The sequence below is a fragment of the Eschrichtius robustus genome, chromosome 15 (assembly GCF_028021215.1).
Source record: "Eschrichtius robustus isolate mEscRob2 chromosome 15, mEscRob2.pri, whole genome shotgun sequence".
NCBI lineage: Eukaryota > Metazoa > Chordata > Mammalia > Artiodactyla > Eschrichtiidae > Eschrichtius > Eschrichtius robustus.
The window spans coordinates 85,696,654-85,716,300 of record NC_090838.1 but is presented as its reverse complement, the minus strand read 5'-3'; the positions used below and the strand labels follow the sequence as shown (position 1 = coordinate 85,716,300).

Below are 19,647 nucleotides of genomic sequence, written 5' to 3'. Positions count from 1 at the left end.
CCCCATGAAAGTATTAAACATACAGGTACTTTATAAAGTATTTCAAAGGTTTATCACATCCCACTGTGGACATCTGCAAATATTTGTTGGGTGAATTTTATTCCCCATGACAGAATATTCTTGAAGACGGAGAAACTTGCTGCAAGATGGACACTCAAAAGAGCCGGAGGAAAATTCCAGTAGACGGTTCTCACGATCCGGTCCAGGAGTCAGCAGTCCAGTTCTGTGGTCTCTCAGATCACAATCCTCACTTCCCACTCCCACTGCCCCCTTTCAAATAGGAAACGATCTTGGAAAGACAGCTCAATAGTTGGAGGATAAATGTAGCAAGCCTCCTACTCTGACATGAAGGTATATGGGAGAGTAAACCTCTTTCTTTATCCACTATCAAGAGCATTTCTGCATTCTAAAGTGTTATGCTGGAAGGCGGGCCGATCAGTTAACACCCTCTCGGTTTTCAGCTAAAGTTCTGCTGCTGCTTTAGGAAGACTTCCATCTGATTAAAGAAAACACTGCATGGACCACGTACAGCAGAGTGGCTACGAATGAAAACACCTGAAACCAAGATAAATGACAATTAATGGCCGTGCATGGGGAGAGGGAAAGGCATGGGCTGTCCACACCGGGGTCGCCACGTGCATGGCTTGCGGTTGACAGCCCTTAAGTCTGTGGACTGCCACTGCTTCCCATCACACATGCAGATATGCTTTCCCGCAGAGCCTAGGTGTGACCCAGAACGCTCTCAGCACAGACTCCAGGTGACCTGATGTTATACTGAACTTGGTGTGCAAGGTCAACTATTTGCCATCACACGTCATCATATTGGTGCCATCCAGCTGGAAAGGAGGGCCCTCAGAGACCCTTCGAGTGATAATTGCAGGGAAGTATTCCCCTGCTCTTCATGGAAAACTTCCTTCCTGCACACCAGTAAGACCAGAGTCCACCAGCTGTGATCCCGGTGGCCTTGGCTAAGAGAGTTTGAACACTTGGGTTTGCTGCCTGGACATCTTCAGACCCCGACCAGAATTTTAGTCTAAGACTCTGAATTTCACAAGCATGGGCCAGGGAGCCAGGCCACAGGAAGTGAGGGGCTGGGATGGGGAGGAGGGATTTTGAGCTTTTGGCAAAAGGAGGGAGCTTACTGAGAAAGCTACTACTGGGAACAGAGGCTGGGAAATGTGGCAAAAGGTCACTTTGTGCCCTGTCAAGGCTCTGACCTGCCGTTGTGCACCTGGGCACCATCTATCCTATCACCCTGCTCTGGGTGGCCGGCCCTGAGGGCTGACTGCTCCCAAGCAAATATCTGCACCTGGCTTCTGACCTTGGGTGTAGGGTCAAGAGTTTCTAACCCAGGCATAACATCAGGGTGGCTACACTCCCGTGACTGTTGAAAATTCCCCTAAAACCAGCCGTAACTGTGCCTGCTCTTCCCCTGCCTCCACACCTGGGCGAACCCTCACCCTCACTGCCGGAGGCGGTAAGTAACCTGAGTTATTTAATAACCAAGGTAAGAAAATTTATCTGGGAATCAAATACCCTGTCTGAAGGGAGCAGTCACACACGAGTGAGAAGCCCCTGGAAGACCCCCCTGCCCACCAGGAGGGAGCAGTGTGCTGTGTCGGGGACCCCGAGCCCAATGGAGACCCTTGGCAGGAGCACCTCAGAAGTCCCCACAGGAACAGGAAACACCTATTTTAAAGAGGGGTCAAGAAACGGCACACGGGACATTGAGAGCCAGGGCCATGAATGGACATGAACTTGGGCCCTTAAAAACCCCTCTCCCTGAACAGCTGCCATTATTGCCCACCACAGTTAAGATCCAGGAACCTCTAGATTTCTCCAGAAATTTCCAGCTACTCTCAGGCAACTCTCGCCAATCCCAGGGATCCCTCTGGTGCACATTCTCTGCTGCCAGCTGAGGAGAGAGGGAGAAGCTCAGCTTTTGAGGCAGGTGAGGAGTCCCAGAGGGGTGAGAGGAGGCCAGATGCTCCCAAAGGCCAGGGGTGTGTGGGAAGTCGTGAGATGCCTGCTCACATCCCCGGACTGCCGCAGCCCCGCCCCACCCTGAGACCATGGGAGGGGCATGTGGGTGTTGGGCAGCGTCTGGGGTTAAATCCTGAGCGTGTCATCATGATCCTGTCTCCCATGTGCACAGACACAAACTGATATTTTGAATAGAAAGACGTGAATTTGCATTGAACTGGGCTCATATTTCCCCTGGGGGTTTCCAGCCCAGCGTTTCTGTCTGCTGGCAACATTTATAGAGTCCTGATTCCAGCCCTGCTCACTTTGCCTGGGCCTCCTCATGGCTCTCCAGCTCAGCTCCCAGAGATGTGGGGACGTGATCAGTCGTGGAAGGGATAAATAGATGTTGGCATAGTCCTCAGTGGAACACTAAACAGCAAAGAGAACGAACCTCTGCATCCCCACCCAGCAAAGTGGATGTGCCTCACAAACCTGAGGTGAAGAGAGAGAAGCCAGACATGGGAGAAGGCACATCACGCTCATGAAGATCCAAAGCGGGTGAAGTGGAACCTGAGCTGGAAACCAGGGCAGTGCTTATCCTCAGTTAAGGGGCACAGTGACTGCGGCAGGACAAGAAGGGGACTCCTGGGAGCTGCTTATGTTGTTTCTTAATCTGGATGCTTTGTTACACAGAGGACTTGTGAATTATGAATAATGGATGGATTATGGAAATTCATCAGGTTGTACACGTGCATCCAGGTCACCTCTCTGGATGCCTGTTTATGCTGCCTTTTGGTGGAAAGTAAAAGGGAGAAGTCAGAATATGGTAGAGCCTGGTAGAGCCCAGTGGTTCTCAACTAGATATCTGCCCAGTGGGCAGGTCATTAACTCCCCCCTGCTGCATTGTTCAGTCAAGGGCTGGCCCGCTATCCACATTCCATCTACATTTCACTGCCCTCGTCTGCAATAATTTTACAGAAATGGTTGTCAGATGCCTGGCTGATGTCTGTTCAGAGAGAAGGCTTCTGGGGTTGGGATGGGGGAGGTATGTATGGGTTCTCTTGTGAGGGGGTGATGAAACAGTCATTTGAAGGTGACAGAGGAGGCAGATGACCAGTCTCCCAAGAGAGGGAAGAACAGCCAAGGTGCTGCCTGGTTGGGAACCAGCCATCTTGGGAGATGAGCCCATATGGGGGAGGGTCCCACACGGTGGGACATCTGAGGGGGTGCCAGGGACCAGGAGGTGGCCATGCTTATGGAACTGGAGAGTGGCTGGGAGCTGAGGGCAGTGTGTGGCTTCCCCAGGGAAGGGGGTGGGCCCCTGGGGACCAGCAGACAGGCTTTGAGGAGCTTTCCCCCAGACCCCTCCCTCTGGGAACAGGAAGGGCACCCTCACTAACCCCCTTCCCAGAGCCCAGCTGCGCCCACCCTGTGGGTTTTCTCTCAGCCTCTGCTCTACCCTTCCCAAAGAGAGGCGGGGGTGGCACAGATTTGGCACCTGGGGCGGACATCTTGTGGTGTGTCATCACATTTGACCTTGGGATTTGCTTAATTCATAGGTCGATCGCTAGAAATCTGAGTGCTATTTCTGAAACTTTTTCTTAGTTTTTAAACAGTATCCATGGTTAGAAATACATCTGATATCATGAGTTAGCACACTGGTGCAAGGACACACATGCACAACTCTGGGAAAGAGTTTCATGAAACAATACATTCTCACATCCCCTGTCATTCTGATCCATTCCATCAACAAGAAAATCAGGTCATGACCTCACAGCCCGCCATGGATCTGGTCCCCCAGTTGGAGGTTGTTCATTTTAAAGCTCAGAGACCTACATGCACTGTGCTCCCCAGACACACAGTTTCACCCCCATCTCACCTCCTAATGGGGTGAAGGAGGTTACAGCCCTGTTCCACACATTGCTCATCATGAGGCCTTGGACGAAAGTGGTTTAAGAGCTGTCTCGTTCTCCAGGGAAACAACAGGAATTACTGTCCCATTTTATAGATGAGCAAACCAAGGCTCAGAGAGCACAAAGGGACTTGCACAAGGAATGGGCGAGTGTGAACTCCAGGCTTCCTCCTGCACAGGTTCTCAGAGCTGTCAGGCAGGAGACACCGTCGTCAAGAGACGAAGGCCTAATCCCAGCAGCAACCATCCACGGCTGGGGGTCTGGACATGCTGCGCGTGGCAGGGCCTCCCCACAGCCGCAGAGCCAGGGCCTGGGAGACACTGGCCACTCGACTTTCCATCTGTGGTCTCAGCACTGCCCCTGCCCTGACTGTGTGCTTCCCTGGAAGACACTCATGGAAAGCCAGGAACCCAAGTGGCCAGACGTTCTGCTCACACTGGTGGTAAGAGTGTGGGTGAAAGAGCACCTGGCCTGGACACCAGGCCTCTCCAATTCCTGGTGACCCTGGGGCAAGTTGTGCATGCTCTTAGGGCCCTAGTTCTCCATCTGTGAAATGGGTATAACGGCACCTCCCTCCTAGGGCTGTTGTGAGGGGTAAACAAGATTGTTCACAAGGGCTCAAGACAGTGCCAGGCCCCACGGTCATGTCTCCTCCCGCATCTGCCTCAAAGCCCACCCAGGCTTGGACCCCTGGTCAGTGCAGGCCTGGGCAGTGAAGCACTGAATGATGGCTGAGGAAGTCTGGGGCACATCATTTCCCTTTTCTGAGGCTTTGTTTTTTCAGAAATGAGGAGAAGGTTTATTTTATTCAAAATTTAGTGAACTAAAAAAAGTGCGGGGAGGGCCCGGGCAGCCTTCCACTCAGAACCTTTTCAGTGGGAGCTGTGAACAGGGCACATTGACTGGGGGCTCACCACAGCAGCGATGTTTTCATGGTAAAATTTGTAGGTGAAGCCCACTTGCAGCTGGATGGCGGCCAAAGCTTCCAGGACAGAGGCACCAAAGTAAAACAGGGAGGCGATACAGTGGTAGGTTGCATCCTGCAGGGTGAGAAAGGGCCATTAGAGAGGTGGGGCACCCAGATCTGGAGATGCGGGGCAGCTGTGTTCCCAGCAGGGCCTATCCACCCCACCTGTCCCTGCCTGGCACGGACCAGGCTCCCCGTCGTCATCTGCTACTCCCTTTGACACCCCCCAACCCTGCGCCCCTCCTCAGAGACATTGATTAACCAGAGCTGCCGAGCTGAGTCATCTCACTGGTTTGGGGCCAGAGTAAGGACTTTGATGGAGGAAGGATACTGCTTCCCCTTGAGGTGGGATCTAGTAAGCGGTGGGGAGGTGGCCCTTTGGGATTGGTAGCAATTGGTTCTGGGCCTGAGAAGTGTCAGCTGCGGTCACAGTCCCCAGTTCGGGTGTGGCCTTGGTGGCCAATACAGAGCGAGAGGCTCAGGCCACTTCCGCTGTTGTGTTGTTGTTAGCTTTTTCCTGGGGGGAGCCAGGGATTGGGGCTCCAGGTATGTTTTAAAAGCAAAAAAGCAATAGAACAGGTTTTTGAGTAGTTACGATTTGGAGGTGGTTTATAAAGTCTAGGTTGGAGGCCCTTTGAGACTAAGAGGCCTGGCTAACAGCCCCACCCCCTTCCAGGGGAGATAAGGGCAGGTGGCCCACGTGTAAGTTTACCCCCTTCATGGGCCTCAAAGCAGAATCATACGCAAGAGAGATCATAGGCCTTCCCTCTTCCCGGGCCAAGTCCCTCTCTGGTGACCCTGCTCTAGAAGGTGCTGACTGAGAGCTGGGCAGTGAGCGTGGCCTCACGCTGGGCAGCCAGGACCAGCCCCCAGCACCCTGTCCCTTCCCCCGAAATGGAAGCCAGCCCTCCTGGACGGTGGGAGATGCCAGCTGGCCCCTGGCAGGTGCAGGAGGTACAGGGAGGGTTGGTTGGGCTGCCGGTTTGCATGAAAAGGGCATTCACACAGGAGAAAGCAGAGCAGGCCCACAGAGGATCAGGCAGTGACAGTGACAGTCTGCTTCTGCATTCACCTCTGCCCGACCTCCTGCGGCGGGGAGCCGTGGGCTGCTATGTGCAGCTTGGAGCTGAGGGCCTGGCGGGCTCAGCCTTGGCGCATGGGTGGGAGACGTCTACAGGGCACCTCACCCAGCACTGGCAAAGCCAACCTGCCAGGGGCGAGGGTCCAATGCCGCACCCCATCCCCACCTCAAACATCGCAGGACTGGGACTCACCAGGGTGATCCAGGAAGTTCTGCTGCCGTGGGCACCAATTACACACAGGAAGAGCAGGAGAGTGGTGGCTATGAAGCAAAACACAGACGTGAACATGACCCAGCCCTGGATCAGTGGGATGGGCACATGGGACGAGGCAATCAGGATCCACACCAGCCCCCCAAAGACCTGCAGAGGGAGGGAGAGAAGGGGTGAGGGTCAGACCGGGAGAGCCCATGCCCAGGTAGGGCCAGACCCAGAGGTCACGCTGGGGAACCAGGGGCACTCTATAAATGTTAACTCAGTTAATCCTCATAACATCCCTGTGAGTGTGGTACTGACCCATTTGTGAGATGGGGAAACAGAGGCACCTTTGAGTTAAAAATTTGTTATCCCTAGAAAGGACTTAGGCCATCCAGTTTTTTTTAGTAGAAGGGCAAATTCTGAGATTATAGCCTTCCTAGTATTTTTTATAGAAAAATATCCTTTTTGTTTTGTTTTGGCCACGCTGCATGGCTTGTGGCCCAAGGCTTGAACCCGGGGAGTGAAACCCATGGCAGTGAAAGCACTGAGTCCTAACCACTGCACCGCCAGGGAACTCCCCAAAATATTCTTTCTTTTAGAAAATGGTAGTGGCCAGCAGATTTTTTTGGTCTTTACTTGGCAAAACAAATTAGCCACACTATATCATTAGCATTTAAGAAAAAAACTTGACCTTTAAATCCCCAAGTCCCAGAAGTTCTCTGACTTTTGGAGATGGGGTTGGAGTAGGGAGGGCCCAGGTCAGCCTGGTCTCCTCAGAGGTGAGAGAAGCATTCCTCCCCCTGTCATTATCCAGAAGACATCCCACTTGGTGTCCTCAGGGTCAGGGAGCCCCATGTTTTCAAGAGAAGCATAAGGACAGACTTAGGGTTCATAATCTCAATGGTACAGTCCGGCTCCCCCTGTGGACGAGGTACAACCCAAGCTGGGATTTCCTGTACTTGTCTTCCCTTCTCCTTGTTCCTCTCCATCCCAGTGAAGTCACCTCAGCCTCCTCCACCGACCCCACCCAGAGAAGGACTGGGCTGGGACATGGATGGAGATAATCACAGGGTCCAAGGTACTGCAGAGCTTAGCACCATCCTCCTGAGGGTCTGGGGGCTGAGGACAGGCTGCCCTCCCAGCCCTGCATCCCCGGGGGTGAAAATGCACATGGTACCCTGACCTTGTCTCCCTGTACCTGCTGCCCACTTGCTGGGTAAGAGATAGTGCTTCCTGAGGTGTTCTCTGAGACTCTTAGCTGAGAAGCTTCAGGAGACCATCACATTTGGGTAGGAAAATCAGTGCAGTGAAGAATCTGGAGTTATCAAAACCAAGTTGGTTGGATATGAATTGGCTATTGTATATGAGTTGGTTGGCTGATGAATTATATGTGGGCATCTCTGATCAGAAAATTCCTCTACGGATGACTGAGAGGCAGTGGGACACACTTTCCAACTTACAATAAGTGGAGCAAAATGGATTAAATAAAAACCCTCAGACTGCTGTAGAGTAAGATGTGTGTGTAGATTCATCCATAGTTGCCTCTAAGATCAGATTGCTGGGCCTTTATCATAAGGGACGCTTAACAAAAGGATGTGATTGTGCCGATGGCTGAGACAGACTTGGGTTTAGAAGGCACGAGAGTGTGGCATGGAGACGAGGGTGGATCTGGCTTGCGCATCTTGTGAGCAGAGGTCTGCTGGCACACGGCGTGAGAGGGCCTCTCCGCCGAATCCGCTGGAGCATGCTGTAGCATGTGGTTCCACCTCTTGGGCCCTGGCTTCCTCCACTGTACATGGCACTTGGCAGCTCACTCCCCATGTTGCCGGCTGCTGCGAACCGCCTGAAACTGTGGGCGTTGAGTGTGAAGCTTCTGGCCCTGTGCCCCCTCACCAGCCAACAGCACAGGGAAGACTGCTCACCCAGGATGCCGGCAGCCCAGTGCAGACAGGCGTAGAGTCAGCCAGTGACAGCGCAGGACGATTACCAGCCCCGAATGGGCAAAGCAGCCCCGACTGGGACATGGCCCCAACTGAGTCTTGAAGGGAGAGGTGGACTTAGGCCAAAAGGTCAGGACGAAGCTTTCCGGGGGAGGAAAGGGTACATGCCAAGCCCAAAGGATCTGGAGCAGCAGTGAGGACTTGGGAAGGCCGTGAGTTGGCACGAGGTTGGGGAACAAGGAGTGGCAGGAGGTACGGCTTGAGGAAGGGTGACCTTCACACAGGACTGATCGTTGGGCCACCTCAAAGGCGTCCCAGGCCCCGCTCAGTGGAAAGCTGAGATTCAGCATGAATCACGGGGAAAAGTCAGTGCCTGCCTCACTCCACCTATAACGTTTGCAGAGAGCAAACAGAGCAAGTACAGCACCCACACCTAGGAGATAAGGCATCCCGGGCAGGGAGCAGTCCACTCCACCCTGGCCTCAGAACCCTACTGGCCAAATATTTGTCAAGAGCAAAGGGGTAGGTGAGGGTTCAAGCACTTCCCTTCCTAAAGAGAACCCGAAGGGGCTCCCAGCTCTCAGGAAGCACACTGAGAGGCAATCGTTTTGACACATCAGTTACACAGGTGGAGGCATGGCCCCAGTTTCCGTTCATCTCTGTCAACAGGCCAGATTCCCACCACCCTCACCTGAGCCCAGGTCACCGTCTTGCATAACAGAGATGGTGCAGCCGGCCGGGGTGGTCTCAGACAAACATCTCTTAGCTGAGTGGCCCGAGAGTCACCAGGGTTGAGCTTGCTCTCTGGGTCCCAGATCCCCACGCTAGAAAACGGGGGTGGGGCCTGGGCTAAGGCTCAGTGGTCCTCAGCCCTCACTCTACACTGGAATCGCCTGGGTCACCTCGAAAACCCCGGCGCCCAGGTCTCATGCCAAGGAGAGGAGCAGAGTGATAGGACAAGAAGCAAACATCCCAGGCTCTTTGCCAAAGACTCTGGAGTATGTTTCCATAACACAAGTGGTCCATGGATGGAGTTTTAGTAACTCCTGTCAAACAAGGAGAAATGGCTCCTGTCTCCAATGTCCAGCAGTGCCGGCCAAGATGCCTCGCCAGTTCCTGACTGGCTCTGATACAAAGTTTCCTTTCCTCTCCTTAAGCTTCCATCCCTGTCTTGCTCTGAACGTGAGATCGCTCACCCTTGGGTGTCCTCTAGACACGGGGACACAGCCTCAGTGTCCATGAATGGGGTGGAGCTGGGGATCTGAGGCCTCTACCCACCCTGCTGTTTCAGGACTGGAAACCGCCCATCTTTCATTCAGTGTGGTTTCGGAGGCGGAGTAGAGGTGAAGTTCTGTAAGAACCAAAGGATATCGTACAAATCTAGACAAAAAATTTCCAAAGACTTAAAAAAGTTTTAATCTGTGGTCTACCCCATCGAATGATTTTTGTGAAAAAAATTTCCTCAGGAGATGGGTCTTGGGGAAGGCTCTCACGTGAACTCAAGGGTAGGTTCTTTCTTTTCTTTTCTGAATTAATCCAGAGGAGGCAGGCAAGGGTGGTTAGGGGTGTAGACTTCAGAATTACTGAATCTGAATCAGCTCTGCCACATTTTGCTGGGTCACTGGTTGTCTCTGGGCAAGTTACTTCCTCTCTGGTCCCTATCTGAAAAATAGTGATAGCAGTAGTGCCCACCCAATGGGACTGGGGTGAAATGAGTTTATATCTACAGGTGCCTGGCACACGGCGAGTGCTCTAAATCCTTGCTGTCATAACTGTCATACGATGGGGCGAAGCCTCTGCTGTAACCACGTGAAAACCCCAGTACGTCAAGATCTCAACATGCACAATTATCCCCTCCAGACCTTGTTGGGACCCAGAATTTTAAAATAACTTCAGAAGCATCAAAAAGAGAAAAACCTACAATCTCCCAGAAATCAAAAGCTGAGGAAAATGTGTCTGCCTCTGCCGAAGGAAACACAAAGGACATAAAAATATGAGAAAGCCTTCCTTCCAACAATGAGCTTTGGTTACAAAAGTGGGAAAAGGACTCCTTCGGCACATTCTTGAGATTGGTAGGGTGTCTCCATTGCTTGTGCAGGGCTGAGAGCTCTGGGTCTACAATTGTCCAGTGTTTTTGCTGCAGGACTTGGATCATTGAGGTCAAGGCAGAAGAATCGCTCAAATTCTCTGAATATTTTTCTGGGGCTCCATTTTACTCTGTCAGGGTTGCCGCAAGCAGGCACTCTTCCAATAACAAGGCAAGACGTGACCCAAGGAGGACGTCCACGTGGGGCTGTTCACACACACACACCTAGTAGTAAGTCCCTCGGAGCCCAGTGTCAGAATTCCCAAGCTCCGAGGGCACGGTGTGGTCTTGAAGGCACATGTGAACAGGAGCTTCTGCCTTGAACTCTGGAGAAGGAAACTGGCCACAGAACGCAGGTGGCGCGCCCAACCCTGAGCAGTCCTGCTACTTTGGTCAGGTGGGCAAAAATCACCTCCCCAGGAGGGAGAAGAGAGATGGACACACCAGTGAGACTTGTCCCGGCTGCCGAGAGCTCCGAGCCCTTAGGTGCTCTCCCAAGGCCACCAGGAACAGCAACTCCAATTTGTGTTTCTGGAAGTGTCTCTATCCACTGAACTCTTTTGGCAGTCAGGGGTCAATGCAATGCTGGGAGGGCCTATGCAGGTGACTTGACCAGTAGAGTAACGGTGTTCCAGGAGAAGCAGCAGTCCCAGCTCTGAGCCTGGGTTGACTAAAAAAAATCAGTCATTCCGTGAGGTAGAGTAGAGGGCATTTTCTTGTGCGTGTGTGTCTGGAGGCTGAGCTACTGCAGAGAAGGGAATAGGCACCAAGTCAAGAGGACATAAGCACCAGGCAGCAGGAGAGTATAGAGAGAGGGAGGTCAGAGCACTGAAGCCTTCCCCAAGACCCAAGAAAAGGGCTCTGAGAGGGAGGCTGGGGACTCCTCCTGTTCTGAAAAGCACAGAGAGCAGGAAGCAAACACTAGTTGTCATATGAGCCCCACCGCCCTTGTATGGAGGAACTGGGCTCCCAGCAAGTCAAAGGAAAGCCTTCCTTCACTTGCTCACTTACTCAGCCACCCATTCATTCATTCATTCACTTATGCACTTAACAGATACTGAGAGGAAATGGCAGCACTGGGGGCAGGTACGTGCAGGGAGACAGACTTTATTCAAAGACACACTAGTAAATGGAGCCCATCTCTCCCATCCTGGCCTCTCTCCTCCAGTTTTGCTGCCAAGCCCCACTCAAGCAGCTCTGGGGCCACCAAGGGCAGAGGCAGGTCCTGGTGAGTGTCGGGGCCCCAGTGAGGGTGACCAGCTGAACACCTCCGCCCAGGAGAGGGAAAGAGCCCAGAAATTTGCACAGCGTCCTCTCCTTGGACCTCATGGAGGTATCTGGGGGAAGGTCAGAGATTCTCTCTGTGAGGACCCTCTCCCCCTCTGCCAATTGAGGAGTCTGACCTCTGAGTCTACTCCCATGGAGAACACCAGGAGTGGTGCTGAGGCTTCGTGACTCAGTTTACCTATGCCAGGTGCTCTGCCCTCCTGGCCCCTTTGTCAGCAGGCTCCTTCCTTCTGGGGAACCATCATTACATGACCCTCCCAATATAGACTGAGATAATGTCCCTTTAATCTGAGGGCGAGACCAGGACTCAGGGGACCTTGAGTCTGTTTGTGAAGAGGAGGATAGAGGTCTGGGATTCCAAAAGACAGGGTGTGAGTTCACGTCTGTAGTTGATATTAACAGGGTGAGTGTGGAATGGGAAGTGGCCCCCTGTCCAGGCCTGAGTCCCTCTTCCCTCAGGTGAGTACCCACCCCACCTCTCTGCATAGCACTGGTCATTAGCATGTGGGGGTACTTCTCCCCTTTCTCCCCCGTCCCTCTCTTTCTGCCCCCTCGTCTCCCAGCCTGACTGTATTCTAATAGGAACCAAGGCTCCCGTGTGGGATTTCAGGTCGGCTGAGACTGGCTGTGTGGCCCTTCTTCTCACTGCACATGCACATCAGTGTGTGATGGCTGGTGACAAGGCTTTTCTTTTAGTTCCTACATGTATTTTCTAGGTCCGAGGACCTCGGTGTATTAAAATGATTCAACACAGGGGTTGTTTTGCCCCAATGTGAACAGAACATTATTCACATGGTGGGAGGGACAGAGAGCCTTGGCTAAGTATGGCAGAGAATCAAGGCCACTACATTACCCTAGGAAGTAGTTATGCCACTAGAAGCTACCCATCCAGAAGCTACCAGGAACCACAACTTCCCACCAGAATGCAGAAGACCGGTCAGAGCCCCACGATGCAGAGAGTACCAGGGCCCTGCTTCATGCTCTGAGGAATAATCTGGAACCCATGAGGAGCTGGCCCACACCTCCCCAAGACGTAGTGCTTCAGGGACCAGGGCTGTCATTCACCTGCTGTCCTCACATTCATCAGCATCCAGAGAGAACACCTGCTGGGGCATCTCATCAGTGCCTGACCCTGGTGGCCTCTGGTCCAAAGCACCAAGTCCAGGGACCTATACTTGAGAGCCAAGAAGAAGCGCAGCTGGGCTTGTATCAGGGGTGGAAGCCAGGGCTCAGCACGGAATCCAGGGGGAGTCAGCCCCCAGCCCCCATCCAGGTCCAGACTGGCTGGCCCCATCCTGCCTGGAGGCAGGCCCCAGGTGGCCCAGTCCCCATGCCCAGCCCTTCCCTCAGGTAATGTGTCCTGAGTCCAGAGCAAAGCCAAGCTATTCCTTGGGTAAAGAAGATGCGGTACGTATATACAATAGAATATTACACACCCATAAAAAAGAACGAAATAATGCCATTTGCAGCAACATGGATGCAACTAGAGATTATCATACTAAGTGAAGTAAGTCAAAAAGAGAAAGACAAATACCATATGATGTCACTTACATGTGGAATCTAAAATATGGCACAAATGAACCTATCTACAAAGCAGAAAAAGACTTACAGACATAAAGAATAGACCTGCGGTTGCCAAGGGGGAGGAAGGGAGAGGGATGGACTGGAAACTTGGGGTTGGTAGATGCAAACCATTACATTTAGAATGGATAAACCACAAGGTCCTACCGTATAGCACAGGGAGCTATATCCAATCTCCTGGGATGAACCGTAATGGAAAAGAGTATTTAGAAAAAGAATGTCTATATGTGTATAACTGAGTCACTTTGCTGTACAGCAGAGATTGGCCCAATGTAAATCAACTATCCTTCAATTAAAAAAAAAAAAAAAAAAAAAAGCCAAGCCATTCCTAAGACTCTGCAGAACCAGCCTCGGCTGGCAGCACAGCACACCTCCCCAACGCTCCCTGGCAGCCAGCGTGGAGGGAGCGGGTGTGAACAGCCAGCCTTTGTCCTGGCCTGACTTGAGTGTGAGCTGTGCCTTGCAGGGGCATCTGGAACCTGCCTACTCTCTTCTGAAAGCACTCGGACAGAGAGGGGGGCCCATCTGCGTCGAGTTGGGGGTGACCTATGGAAAGCTTAAAAGCCATCTTTTCCAAGGCAGCTTGGTTGTGACGACATATGCATGAGGATCCTGGAGCTGAGCTGCACCATCACGCTTAGCGGTTTCTAGAGGACAGCTCAGAGTCACTGACTTCTGATCAAAGCAGGCCTCCCATTCTGGAAAACCTGGAAAAGTCACTTCTCAGCTCCAAGGACAAACCCCTGAGAGACCTCTACCTATAATTCTTCCCCTCCCTTTAGAGAAGAGGAAAGGAGAAAACCCAGCAGTACCCTTACCTCCTTCTAAGCAGCTCCAGGGAGGGGCCTGCAACACGAGGAGAGACACAGGGCCAGGAGTCGGTGGGCACAGCCAGGGAAGAGAGGATCAGCCACCGTCCTGCGCTGGCAGCAGGGCCGGCCCGCACTCTCTGGTGACTGTAGGAGAGGCCCCTGGCTGGGGCAGCAGGAAAGTTTCCCCAGGAGCAGAGAGGGTGCTTCCCCCGAACCCAGGAGAACCTCAGGGCGCCTGGCCTCTTGCCCAAGCCTTTCACTGAGAGCCGTCTCCAGTATCCTGTCGCCCATTTAACGTTGAGGGGTAGACTGGCCTCCCGCTGACCACTCCAAACCTAGCTGGATGATGCGGGCTGTGCAGTGCTTATCAAATGCAGATTCTTGGGCCGGCCCAGGACCTAGTGACTCAGGACCTCCAGGGTGTTTTTGACAATAAGGCCTAGGCAGCTGTGAGCTCCCCAATGGCTCCGAGCTGTCCCTTCACTCGCTGGGGAGGGGGAGAAGAGGGAACCAGGCCTTGCCCAGGGCTGCCTGGTGGGCAGCGTGGTCCCTTCTGCTGTAGGCGGAAGTTCATCGTGGGTGTTTGGGTGAATGCAGGAAACTGCGAGAGCTCTGCTGTCACTGCAAGAAGTGCCACTGGAGATGGAGGTACCAGGCGAGCTGCCTCCCCTCTCTGAGCCTCAGTTTCCCTCCACCTCTCAAAAACTAGGTTTCTGTGATTCTACATCTCTCATCTCCTAGGAGTCCTCATGCTGCCTTCCCAGTGTAGCCAGAATGTGGACCACCCGTCAGAAAAGTGCTTTGTCATCCTGCCCCCACCCCCACCCCTAGGTGCTGCTGTTCCCCAGACAGGTGAAAATCTAGGGCAGGTCCCAGGACTTTTCTGGTCACTCTCAGATAATAAAAAGTCCCCAGTCACTTTGGGTCCTAGAAGCAGTCTCATTTCAGTAAGTACTCTGTCCAGTTCACTGTAAGAATGGACACTGCCAGCTGATTCCGGGTGACTCCCCACTCCCACCCCCGCCCCCCAAAGGGCACACTGCAGGCTTTGCCCCGAGCCAGCTGACCTTCTCCGAGTCCTCCTGCGCACCCTGAGGTGCGCACACTCTTTCCAAAGAAATGTTCTCTCAGTGTCCAGCCATTCTATCCGTGGCTCCACCTCTAGCAGGCTGGGGAAGAGGCAGTTGGGTTAAAGATTATTACATAACCTGTTTTCAGGTATCCCCTTCACAAGTTTCGAAAGGGAGGCGTCTCTCCCAGCACTTGGGGAGACCGGAGCTGGCCAGAGCTGAGACAAAAAACATCCCATGTTAACATCCCATTTTCTGAACACGTCCCAAGTGTCACGAAGCCCCTGGCTCAGAGGGAAGAGGAGGAAGGGGAGCCAGAGCCTTGGCTCCAAAAGGAAAAATTTCCTTGGGTGGCAGTGGGGGAACAGGCCAGAAGCAAAGCCCTGGGGGGAGTTGTTGGGGGAGGGGAGACATTGGGCGTTCCACCTGCACCTGAATGGGGGTACACCTGTGACCCCACCGCCTGCAACAGCAGCATGGCCTCTGGGGTGCTCACAGAGGCAGGGTCACACCACCTGGTTGGGCCTGCCTTCCCCTTCCTGTGAAGACACTGCAGCTCTCAGAAGTCAGGAGCTCAGGGGTAGGGGTGCAGGGCCAGAGTTGAGCTGCCCTGCGCCACCCTGAGCTACCAGCCTTCCCTGCTCTGTGGGCAGTTTCCATGTCTTGGGAGCTGGGCAGAGGTCCACCCTGTTAGTCCTGGAGGCTGAAAGTTTGGCATCTGCACCTCCCAGGCTGTTGGGAGGTCAGGCATGAGAATACGGACTGGGAGTAATCAACAACTCTCTGGACCACAGATTCAAAAAATAATCAAGCATTTCACACCCTCTGGGCTAGCAGAAAATTACAAAGTCTGACTCTACCGAGTGTGGCAAGATAAGGAACAATGGAGACTTTCATAAGCTGCTGGTGGGGTCAGGAAGTTATACAATGTGGGGACCCTCTTTACGAAAGCATGCAGAGTGAGTCAGAGTCTTGGAAGGGTCCTGAGCAAGTGGGGGTCCTGAGCTTAATTAAGCTTCATCAGCTTCCTGGAAACTTCACTTCTGGCTGTGTACGTTGGAATAACCCTTTTGGACATCAATGTGCTAGCATCTGGGAAAACAAGGGTGTGCATTCCCTATGACCCAGCAAGTCAAATTTCTGTGTGTTCCCACAAGAAATTCCCAAAAGTAAAGAGGCAAATACAAGGATGTTCTTTGGCAGTTCCATCTGCGCTATCAAAATGCAACAAATTGGAAATTGTCCAAACGTCCATCAATAGAAGACTGAATAAAGAGTGTCAACATGTATAAACTTCAGAACAAGGTTGCATGAAAAGCATGTTGCAGAAGGATGTGTACGGGGTGATAGTACTTTCAGAAAGCGAGAAAATATATAAAACCTCACCATGTGTAGTCATAGATAGTTAGGTGTGCAGTAAAGGTCTAATCTTGAACACACATTCAGCCCAGGGGTCGTCCTGAGGCTGGAGGGAGGAGAGTAAGATAGTAGCAGAATATCCAGGGGGCTTAGATGTCATCTGAAAGCTCTATTTCCTTAATACTGAGAGTAAATAAGGCAAAATATTAAGATTTGACAAAGTTGAGTGTTAATTACATGGATGCCTATTAAACTATATATACTTTTCTGTCATTTTTGAAATAGTTCTTAATTTTTAAAAAATTGATTCGAAGTTGGTACAACAGAAAACTAACCATTTAAAATGGACCAGTTCGATGGCATTTAATACATTCACGATGTTGTGCAACCATCACCTCTAACTCCAAAACATTTTCATCACCCTGAAAGAAAAGCCCGTACCCATTAAGCTGCTCCCAGTTTCCCTCTCCTCTCAGCCCCTGGCAAACCACCAATTTGTGTTCTGTCTCTATAGATTTACCCATTCTGGAACATTTCATATAAATGGAATCATACACTATGTAACCTTTTATGCCTGGCTTCTTTTACTTAGCACAGGGTTTTCAGGTTTATCTACTTGTATCAGTCCTTCATTCCTTTCTACAGCTGAATAATATTCCATTGCATGGAATATTACAGTTTGCTTATCCATTCACCCGTTGATGGGACATTTGGGCTGTTTCCACCTGTTGATTATTGCGACACACATGTTCATGTACCTATTCAGGTCAGGGCAAGAGGAAGAGGGTGTGCTAGAGGCTTTTGCGTGAAGCCCAATTAACACACTTTAAAAAAAATTATTTATTTATTTGGCCATGCCGTGTGGCTTGCGGGATCTTACTTCCCCAGCCAGGGATTGAACCCGGGCCCCTGGCAGTGGAAGCACAGAGTCCTAACTACTGGACCGCCAGGGAATTCTCAACACACTTTCTTATGATTCTTGTTATAATGCTCCCCAAACAGCTCCAAAGGCAGAGTAAAAAACTCATTAGGGCAACTCAAGAGATACTAGCAAGTCATTTTGTTGCTTAAAAATCTCTCTGCCCCATCTCACCTCACCTTTAGCCATCATCACTTACAGTCACCAAATTCTGCCTTTGTAAATACAGTAGCCTCTGAAGGAACCACCTGTTACTTATTACACATGCTCATTTTCAGGCTAAGTGCGACTGCAAGCGCAGAGATGAGCCATTTGGGGAAGGAATGTTCCAGTGACTGCAAGCCCCTTCCACTCTGGGCCTGGGTGTCCCTACCTGTAAATGGTGTGGCTAACCTTAGAGGTGTCCAGGGTCTCTCCTAGATGTCACTTCCTTGATATGGTGCCATCAAGCAAACTTAACCCCCCCTTCCCTTTCCCCCAACCCTCCATGGATGACAGAACCTGCTCCCTTTGTTGTTCACACCCTCCCTGACCATCAGGAGATAAGAAGCTGGGGTTCCGTTTTTAAACAGACTTGGACGTTTTCTTTTCCAGCTGACTCTCCAGGCAGCCACTTCTGCGGTGGGGACGCAGGGAAAGGAGTCTCGGAGCCCATGGAACCGCACCCACAGAAGAAATACCGCACCCGCTCCCCCCCCCCCACCTTAGGTGAGGCCCTGGGGTCCTGGGGAGTTTAGGCTGAAGGCGGGTCTGAAGCCTCCCCACAGTGAGCACTTTACAGGAGCCCAGAGTAGGAAGCGCTTTCCTGCGGCCACGGGCTGAGGCTGTGCGCCTCCAGTGTAAGGAGAGACCAACCGCGGTGCAGAGGTCTACAGACTGCTCAAGGTCAGCCAAGGCAGGGGACGGCTCTCACAGGTGCCTCTGCCCTCGCACACCTCCACACTGGGCACCGCGGCTGTGGCGGAGCAAACGACAGCGTGTTTGATTATTTCCAGATCCAAGTTGGAAATAATTCGCGAATTCCTTCACTCGCCAAAAACGTTCAAGAGAAAATAATCCGGATTCGGCTCCTCCTATGACACCAACTCAATCTCCACACTTCGCTTGGTAATACTCAGGTTTCTTTTGCTGATTTTTAAAATTTTAAGCAAAATCCTAACCCTGGAAAGAGCTGGGCCCCTCTACAGGGACGTCGCTCTCCAATAAGGGCTTCCTCTGCGCGGCCCATGGGAGACAGGTCCGGAGCGCAGCATCGGAACCGGCGCGCAAGGAGTGGACCGGGGCCGGCTTCGGATACCTGACCCGTGTTGTGAGTTCGTTTTTTCCACCTGAGTCTTGGAGACGGTTTCCCCATGGCCGTTAGCTAGAAGGGGCCAAAGTGTTACTGCGGGGTGGGCGTGCGGGAGAGTCTTTCCTCCCCGGGCCCGGCTACCGATGCTCAGGGACCCTCGCTGCTTGCGGATCAGTCGGCGCGCTGTGCGGATCCCCCAGGAGAGCGCGCGGCACGACCCATCCCATCCCGCCTTCCCCGGCGCGCGGGCGCGGGGCGCGCCAGCCACTCACAAACTCGAAGAGGAAGAGCAGGTCCGGGAAGGTGGTGAAGACCGCGAAACCGCTAGGCAGGCTGCTGCCGCCCGACGCCGCTGAGGGGGCCATGCTGGTGGGCTGGCGACGGCCTCGGAACCGGACGCGCGCAGCTCTGACTCTGCGCTGACCGCTCGCTTGCTCGGCGGAGCTCAGTGGCCAGGGCGCCCCCGCGCGCGGGTTAAGAGCAGGGGCGCCCCTGACGAAGAGGGAGGAGCCCCGGCCGCCGCCCGGCCCCCGCCCTAGACTGAGGGGCGCACCCCCAAGGGACCTGCCCAGCGCCAAGGGCGCAGCCCTGAACCACCCCGAGGTTGGGGCGGGGGTTTGACTCCTGATTCCCACGTCTCGGCGCCATCTCCCACCGGGAGCCAAAGCTACCGCGGTGAGGCGCTTCGCACACTTCGCACACTTTGCACTCTTTGCAGGTGATCGCCATTTCTTAAGAATGATCACCATCAACCACTAGGCCCCCCAAACTCTCCACCGTGGCACCCCTCGGGTCACCACTGCTCGAACTGTTCTTAAGTTGGAGCTCTTTCATCTTTCTGCTGGGTGAGTTAATATGCGTGACCTCTGGGTCCAGGCTCACCGTGAGACCAGTTCCCTGCCCTGCAGCGGCGGTGCTGAGACCAGCTCCCGCCACCCATTCCTTCTCCCTGCATCCTCAGAGCCCAGAGCCCGGAACACTGCACCCCGGTCCGCATCACTCCGTGGTGGAGCTGCTGGGCGATGGACTAAGGGCAGTCACAGCTGCCTTGGACCTTGGAGGGTGGAGGGGAGCCAGCACTGCTGAGGGCCTACTAAGCGCCCAGCACTGCCATAGGCTCGTTGCACACATGACCTCATTTAATTGCACAGAGCCTTTCCAGTAGGTGTCACCCCACCTA

At 53.0% G+C, this 19,647-nt stretch overlaps 1 protein-coding gene across 1 annotated transcript; it reads right to left on the bottom strand.

Annotated features, from left to right (window-relative positions):
* Window positions 1–28: 28 nt before the first annotated feature.
* Window positions 29–18,898, bottom strand: MAL (mal, T cell differentiation protein). The gene is made up of 4 exons (XM_068564413.1): window positions 18,740–18,898; window positions 6,120–6,287; window positions 4,793–4,918; window positions 29–555 (listed from the first exon to the last, which is right to left on the bottom strand). Exons 1-4 carry the CDS (start codon window positions 18,830–18,832, stop codon window positions 481–483), a joined length of 462 nt encoding a protein of 153 aa, XP_068420514.1. The 5' UTR covers window positions 18,833–18,898; the 3' UTR covers window positions 29–480.
* Window positions 18,899–19,647: the final 749 nt, after the last annotated feature.

What these genes read in the sequence shown, in the direction of transcription:
- MAL (XM_068564413.1), bottom strand. Translation starts at nt 18,832, where the DNA reads ATGGCCCCCTCAGCGGCGTCGGGCGGCAGCAGCCTGCCTAGCGGTTTC. An exon ending in TGCTCTTCCTCTTCGAGTTT is followed by an intron (nt 6,288 to 18,739) that starts GTGAGTGGCTGG and finishes CTCCCTCTGCAG; the next exon opens with GTCTTTGGGGGGCTGGTGTG. An exon ending in GAACTTCCTGGATCACCCTG is followed by an intron (nt 4,919 to 6,119) that starts GTGAGTCCCAGT and finishes CTCACCCTGCAG; the next exon opens with GATGCAACCTACCACTGTAT.